At 46.7% G+C, this 8,715-nt stretch overlaps 1 protein-coding gene across 1 annotated transcript; it reads right to left on the reverse strand.

The window, feature by feature from the left end:
* Positions 1-1,965: 1,965 nt before the first annotated feature.
* On the reverse strand, positions 1,966-8,355 carry LOC140133848 (uncharacterized). The gene is made up of 3 exons (XM_072154490.1): positions 8,218-8,355; positions 4,361-4,421; positions 1,966-3,905 (listed from the first exon to the last, which is right to left on the reverse strand). The coding sequence occupies exon 3, from the start codon at positions 3,856-3,858 to the stop codon at positions 2,644-2,646; it is 1,215 nt and encodes a 404-aa protein (XP_072010591.1). The 5' UTR covers positions 3,859-3,905; positions 4,361-4,421; positions 8,218-8,355; the 3' UTR covers positions 1,966-2,643.
* Positions 8,356-8,715: the final 360 nt, after the last annotated feature.

Here is an 8,715-nt window from a genome sequence, read left to right on the forward strand (position 1 = left end):
ATTGTAGACCCCTGTGATGATAATTAATGGACGCCGCAAGTCCCTTTTTTTCGGTTTCTTGAGTTTTCATTTCTTTTGAGATCCAGTTGCAGCGAAGTCGCCTTTTTATTTGTTCAATTTCATAGAAATTTGATTTTTTACTTTTGTCAGATTCTAGTTATTTCTGTGACCCTTGAGGTTTTTCTTTCATGAAACGAGGGAAAGCAACAATTTCATCCCGGGGTTTATTATTCGTCATTCCGTTGATCCCCATGTTCTGCCGCGCTCCCTATTGTATCGCTCCTCTCCGAATAATCCATTGTTTATTATAAACTGTAACACATCTATGAAGCTGCTATTGTCTCCCTATAGAACAATTGTTAGCAAACATTAACTTTTGCTTGTTTTAACATTGAGCCTGGACTTTGCTGTTTGGGTTTATTTGGTTTTATTTTTATTCTGCGCTTGTACAGTTGTTTTTATTGACCTGATGAAGACGCCGACCCAAAGGGTTAAACGAAGCAACTAATTCACCCCCCCCCCCTCTTCTTAGTCACGTTATTCATCTAAGTACTAATATACACATAATATACAGAATACACACTGTAAGCGCCAGGCTCGTCAGTCTTTCACATTTTTCACATATTTCTCTCTCGTTTACCTTTTTACAAAAAAAAGCCTCAAAAGTAATATTCAAATAGAGTGATTTTTTTCCAGAGATGAGACACTTTTAGAGGCTGGAGATGGAGCATCACTTCCAATGCTCAAATCCTGTTCCTGGTGTTATTATAAATATACAATTCCTGCAGTTGCTGAAGCTCAGGTGCAGTGCCCAAGACATTAAAAGCGCTAGCCTCTAAAAATGACTCTTCTCTGCTCATCTATACATGACTTTGGAAAGGACATTTCATACCCTGAGGATATTAGTGAAGTTGGAGAGATCTTTCTACTCATCTGACTTGGAGCTGATCTCCATACTCACCTCTAGGGGACAATCATAGCAGAATATTTCATGTAACACTAATACTAGAGGGACCCCTGAGCTGATTACCGGCCCGGGCACAGGTCACTCTCAGATCTTCTCGTTAGACCTGCTCTACAGACCCTACTACAGGTTCTCTGTCATTCACACAGGCGTTTGTGGTGTCCGTATACTCTCTGCTTCTGTTGTGGATACAATACGGACCCACTGATTTTCTATTCTTCTGTTCTGAAAAGAAAAGCATCATGAAAAAGTATCTTCTCACGTGCAAACCATAAACCTCCAAACAGTCTATGGCTGCGACACCCGTACGCGGCCCGGGGCGAGGCACCCAACAAGCCAGAAAGTAGATTAGACACCCATCTGGGCACAGACATCACAAGCCCCTCAGCATGCGCCCCAACCCGTGCAACAAAGAACCTAATGAAGTAACTGATGTGTGAACTCACCCCAAGACTCTCTAGTCTAATGTATACTAATTATTAGTGGACCCCTGGAGCTACAACATCCAGCAATGTGCCATTTACTTTCCCATTCCCCCCCCACCCCCCCGGGATCAGCATCAACAATGGAGATCAGAGAGAAGCAGCAACATAGAAAGATGAGGGGCGCAAACAAAGAATTAGGGGGCAACATAGAAAATGGAGCATAAGGAATACTGGGGGGCAGGGGGGTCAAAGATGGGAGGAGAACAGACGGGGGAATGAAGATACGGGGAGGTATAAAAAGTGTGTGTGGGGGGGGGGGAATAGATGTGATGGGGGAGGGGGGCTGGGGTAATAGAAGACGAGAAAGAGTGGAAATACAGCAGGAAAGGGAGGTCAAAGGGACATCCAATTTTTTGATTGGAAAAACCTAAATCAGTTTTCAATGTGGATATAAAAACCCAACCTCAACACAACACCCGGCAGCAATGCATGCTGGGTAAGCGCCCAATGATAAAGTGACAGGTCTGCGTCTGGCAAATACACAAGAATGAAGAAAAAAAAAAAAACACCAAAAAATGGGTAATAAAAAAACAACTAGAGTAACTTTATTGTAGAGCCTATTACACATAGCATTGTCTCCAGAACTTTAATGTAGATTCATTATATACACAATTTAGTGAAAGCCGGAACATTCTCTCATATAACATGGACTGAAAATGTTGGATTTCCCCTCCCTGAACATAAAAAAAAAAAAAAGCAGGAACATCCGGTTCATCCCATAACTAGATCCCAACTAACTGCAACTATTATACAACTGCAGGAGAGGCGCCGGCTCCGAGCCGGGAGGTCGTGCGGTCACTCCGTGCCAATGCTGCGTCTTCTCCAACCTGAAGACTCCTCTCTCATTCAGTTACAACTTCAGATTCTTGTATCCTGACTGAAACCCAAAGTAGTAAACCCCCCCAACCCCGCCCCTTACTATGATATCTACTATCTACATCGGGGAAGTCCAAAATGTTCACCAATCGGCATGCAGCGGTCTCCAAGCCCCGGGAGTGTCTCTTTAGAAGGCTGACATCTCCTGGCGTGACGATACATGGGTATTCAATGTTCTTCGTGTGTGACGTCCCCTTCATCAGAACAACGTAGTGGACAAGCAGATAAGAAACGTTGGATATTGCCGGCATTGGGAAGGCTCGCTGGAAGGGTAACAGGGCTCGGCTTGAAAATTAAAAACTGAGAACGTAAAAGCGATTAGTTGAAGGGCTTTGGCCTCTCTGCGTTCTGCATGTTGTGCACCCGGATGTGCGCCAGTAAGGTCTCCTCCTTGTTGAAGCTCCTCTCGCATTGGCTGCAGGGGAAGGGCTTGTCGGGAGCGTGGGTGGCCTGGTGGGCCACCAGTTGGGTTTTCAGGAAGAAGCTCTCACTGCACTGGTTGCACTTGAAGGGCTTAGTGTCTGTGTGCACTCCCTCGTGAGTGATGAGCAAGGCCTTGTCGTTGAAGCTCTTCTCGCAGTGTCGGCACTTGTAAGGCTTGGGCTTCAGGTGGCATTCTCCATGAGCTTCCAGGCTGCTACGGTTGGGGAACCACTTGTTGCAATGGTTGCACTTTTGAGGCTTCTCCCCAGTGTGGGTTCTCTTGTGAGCGACGAGAAGAGACTGGTCATTGAACTTCTTCTCGCACTGGTCGCAGTGGTAGGGTTTCCCTTCTCGATGGATGTTGCTATGAGCCGCCAGCAGGGCCGGCTTGGAGAAGCTCTCCTCACACAGCGGACATGGATAGGCAAGTTTTCCAGTGTGGATTCTTTGGTGGGCTTCCAGAATGGACTTGTCTCGGAACCTCTTCTCACAGTAGTTGCACTGATGAGGCTTGTCTTCCAGGAGGAGCAGGGGGCTGTTGCTGCCGCTTGAGTTGGAGTTCTCATTGGGGGTTCTGACGGTCACAGGAATGTCAATGCGAATGATATTGGGCTGAGTAATAATAGGTTGGTGAATAATAGGTTGGATAATTTGAGGTTGGTTGTGATTGGGTTGAATAAGTATCGGTTGGTGGAGATTGGGTTGGTGAAAATTAGGTTGCTCTGGATCAGGTTCGTGAATCTTGCGGTGCAGCATCAGGTCGGCCCTGGAGACGAAGCGGGCGTTGCAGATGGCGCAGGAGTTGTTCTTCTCCGCTTTGTGGATCTTGCGGTGAGCCTCCAGGGAGGCGCTGTGCTTGAAGCACTTCTCACACTCGGAGCAGTAATACTGGCGACGTCTTCTCAGGTTCCTTCCATGTGTGGGGGGCGAGTAGTCGCTGTCCTCCTCATCATCATGAATACTTTCCTCATCCTGATCCTCATCCGGGGGAACAAAGTCATCGTCCCTCCGAGCCTTCTTCACCCGCCTTCTTGTCACCTCCTCCTCCTCTTCCGGGTCCGGCTCGATGTAGACGTCAATTGTTTCGACATTTGACAGACTGTCGTCCATTTTCGGTGGATTTCAGCTTTGCTTCCTGGCGGCTGCTTCTCTATTCTCTGCACATAAAAAAAAAAGCGGGTAAATCTCGGGGGTCATGAGTTTAGGCTGCACACAGATTATTTGTATAGAGATTACAGAAAAATTTACAGCTCAATTCCTAGAACTCTGGAATGAAGCTGAACATTAAAGGGGTGAAGCACAGGATTCTATCATCTCTATGAAGGACAAGACCCAAAATATCAGAGAACCCGGTCAAGGAGCAGCAGAGAGGATCAGAGGGTCTGAGCTCCACTGCTTGGATGATCCTCCAGGACAGGGCAGATTATTAGGGATCCAGGAGCAGGAGACTCGGCTGCCACAGAGGACACAGCCGGCTCCTCCAGTGTAGGAGAAACTGATAGAGAAGACCCAAAGACAGGAGAGCAGAACCAGAACCTCCAGGGGACCCCACACAGAACCTTCCTCTACCTTCACAGACATTAGAAGAGGGAAACAAAAAAATTAAACTTACCAGGAAATCAGGATCAACCAGTAATGATCAATAGAGATTACAGCATCAGACCAGAGGCTTCCTGCAAGAGGAGAGGAGACCCTGTTATATCATATCCACCATATCTACACACAGAAGAGTCACCAGGAAATCATTACACCAATCCAACATGTGCCTATACACGTATGTAGTGGGAGGGGCATCAATAGCAACAAACATGCTCAGGTAACTCCAGAGCTGCGCTCACTATTCTGCTGCTGGGGCAGTCACTGTGTACATACATGACATTACTTATCCTGTACTGATCCTGAGTTACATCCTGTATTATACCCCAGAGCTGCACTCACTATTCTGCTGCTGGTGCAGTCACTGTGTACATACATGACATTACTTATCCTGTACTGATCCTGAGTTACATCCTGTATTATACCCCAGAGCTGCACTCACTATTCTGCTGCTGGTGCAGTCACTGTGTACATACATGACATTACTTATCCTGTACTGACCCTCAGTTACATGCTGTATTATACCCCAGAGCTGCACTCACTATTCTGCTGGTGGTGCAGTCACTGTGTACATACATGACATTACTTATCCTGTACTGATCCTGAGTTACATCCTGTATTGTACCCCAGAGCGGCACTCACTATTCTGCTGCTGGTGCAGTCACTGTGTACATACATGACATTACTTATCCTGTACTGATCCCGAGTTACATCCTGTATTATATTCCAGAGCTGCACTCACTATTCTGCTGCTGGTGCAGTCACTGTGTACATACATGACATTACTTATCCTGTACTGATCCTGAGTTACATCCTGTATTATACCCCAGAGCTGCACTCACTATTCTGCTGCTGGTGCAGTCACTGTGTACATACATGACATTACTTATCCTGTACTGATCCTGAGTTACATCCTGTATTATACTCCAGAGCTGCACTCACTATTCTGCTGCTGGTGCAGTCACTGTGTACATACATGACATTACTTATCCTGTACTGATCCTGAGTTACATCCTGTATTATACCCCAGAGCTGCACTCACTATTCTGCTGGTGGTGCAGTCACTGTGTACATACATGACATTACTTATCCTGTACTGATCCTGAGTTACATCCTGTATTATATTCCAGAGCTGCACTCACTATTCTGCTGCTGGTGCAGTCACTGTGTACACACATGACATTACTTATCCTGTACTGATCCTGAGTTACATCCTGTATTATTCCCCAGAGCTGCACTCACTATTCTGCTGCTGGTGCAGTCACTGTGTACATACATGACATTACTTATCCTGTACTGATCCTGAGTTACATCCTGTATTATACTCCAGAGCTGCACTCACTATTCTGCTGCTGGTGCAGTCACTGTGTACACACATGACATTACTTATCCTGTACTGATCCTGAGTTACATCCTGTATTATACCCCAGAGCTGCACTCACTATTCTGCTGCTGGTGCAGTCACTGTGTACATACATGACATTACTTATCCTGTACTGATCCTGAGTTACATCCTGTATTATACCCCAGAGCTGCACTCACTATTCTGCTGGTGGTGCAGTCACTGTGTACATACATGACATTACTTATCCTGTACTGATCCTGAGTTACATCCTGTATTATATTCCAGAGCTGCACTCACTATTCTGCTGCTGGTGCAGTCACTGTGTACATACATGACATTACTTATCCTGTACTGACCCTCAGTTACATGCTGTATTATACCCCAGAGCTGCACTCACTATTCTGCTGGTGGTGCAGTCTCTGTGTACATACATGACATTACTTATCCTGTACTGATCCTGAGTTACATCCTGTATTGTACCCCAGAGCGGCACTCACTATTCTGCTGCTGGTGCAGTCACTGTGTACATACATGACATTACTTATCCTGTACTGATCCCGAGTTACATCCTGTATTATATTCCAGAGCTGCACTCACTATTCTGCTGCTGGTGCAGTCACTGTGTACATACATGACATTACTTATCCTGTACTGATCCTGAGTTACATCCTGTATTATACTCCAGAGCTGCACTCACTATTCTGCTGCTGGTGCAGTCACTGTGTACATACATGACATTACTTATCCTGTACTGATCCTGAGTTACATCCTGTATTATACCCCAGAGCTGCACTCACTATTCTGCTGGTGGTGCAGTCACTGTGTACATACATGACATTACTAATCCTGTACTGATCCTGAGTTACATCCTGTATTATACCCCAGAGCTGCACTCACTATTCTGCTGCTGGTGCAGTCACTGTGTACATACATGACATTACTTATCCTGTACTGATCCTGAGTTACATCCTGTATTATATTCCAGAGCTGCACTCACTATTCTGCTGCTGGTGCAGTCACTGTGTACACACATGACATTACTTATCCTGTACTGATCCTGAGTTACATCCTGTATTATTCCCCAGAGCTGCACTCACTATTCTGCTGCTGGTGCAGTCACTGTGTACATACATGACATTACTTATCCTGTACTGATCCTGAGTTACATCCTGTATTATACTCCAGAGCTGCACTCACTATTCTGCTGCTGGTGCAGTCACTGTGTACACACATGACATTACTTATCCTGTACTGATCCTGAGTTACATCCTGTATTATACCCCAGAGCTGCACTCACTATTCTGCTGCTGGTGCAGTCACTGTGTACATACATGACATTACTTATCCTGTACTGATCCTGAGTTACATCCTGTATTATACTCCAGAGCTGCACTCGCTATTCTGCTGCTGGTGCAGTCACTGTGTACATACATGACATTACTTATCCTGTACTGATCCTGAGTTACATCCTGTATTATACCCCAGAGCTGCACTCACTATTCTGCTGCTGGTGCAGTCACTGTGTACATACATGACATTACTAATCCTGTACTGATCCTGAGTTACATCCTGTATTATACCCCAGAGCTGCACTCACTATTCTGCTGCTGGTGCAGTCACTGTGTACATACATGACATTACTTATCCTGTACTGATCCTGAGTTACATCCTGTATTATACCCCAGAGCTGCACTCACTATTCTGCTGCTGGTGCAGTCACTGTGTACATACATGACATTACTTATCCTGTACTGATCCTGAGTTACATCCTGTATTATACTCCAGAGCTGCACTCACTATTCTGCATCTGGTGTAGTCATAGTGTACATACATGACATTACTTATCCTGTACTGATCCTGAGTTACATCCTGTATTATACCCCAGAGCTGCACTCACTATTCTGCTGCTGGTGCAGTCACTGTGTACATACATGACATTACTTATCCTGTACTGATCCTGAGTTACATCCTGTATTATACCCCAGAGCTGCACTCACTGTTCCGCACTTCTGTGTATTGCTGTGGTGCAGTACCACCCCTCACCACTGGGTGTCTGTACTAATGTTCTGGAGTTTTCCATGTAGTTCTGGGGGTGCAGTATAATAATGATGGGGGGCATAATATAATATAATGATATAGATGTATATATATGTATGAGGTGGAAGGACCCTTGTAGTTTGGGGATTGCAGACATTTGCCGCCTCCCCCGGACACAATGCTCCGGCTCTGCAGCTCTGGCACAGCCGCATCTCCCTCCTCCCTCCCGCCACATGTCCCGTCGTGCAGCTGCGGGGCCCCCTCCCTCCATCCCCTGTACCTGGGCCTCCTCCGCGCCCGCGTCCTCCTCCCCGTACCCCCCGCCGCTAGTCCGGGCCGCGCTCCCCGCTCTTTATGTGGGCGGACGCAGCGCCCGGATTCGGAGCGCCCTGTACAGGGTTATATACCGCCCGGACCCCGGCCACTGCGGCGCCACACGCCGGGGACACGGTCATCCGAGCAGATAGCGGCCTCTGCCCCCGGTAACCCACCCGGAAGCGGCGTCCTCCAGCGCAGCGGCGACCGAGACGAAGCGCCAAAGAGAGCGGCGCCGAGAGAAAGGTCCCGGATGTGACGACACCGGACGTAAGCTGCGACGTGACGTCACTCCAGGCCCCGCCCACCGCGGCTCTGTGTGAGGAGACTGAGGCGGCGGCCCCGGGCCTCACCTCACAGTGGGGAAGAGGCTGCAGTGCACACAGTGCGGCATCTCATATCAGGAACCGCCAAGACACAGAATAATAGACAGCTGGAGCATAATAGGCTCATAATAATAATAATATAGTTATATTACAATAGTCACATAATAACACATTTATCCAACAGGTTCAAAAGGTGGCCAGACTCCTGATATCATCCACCCCAGGATTAATAATTACATTTACTGACCCCCAGAATATACTATACACAGGCCCCCAGAATATATTATATTATACACAGACCCCCAGAATATATTATATTATACACAGGCCCCCAGAATATAATATAAT

This window comes from Engystomops pustulosus, chromosome 5 (assembly GCF_040894005.1).
Source record: "Engystomops pustulosus chromosome 5, aEngPut4.maternal, whole genome shotgun sequence".
Classification (NCBI taxonomy): domain Eukaryota; kingdom Metazoa; phylum Chordata; class Amphibia; order Anura; family Leptodactylidae; genus Engystomops; species Engystomops pustulosus.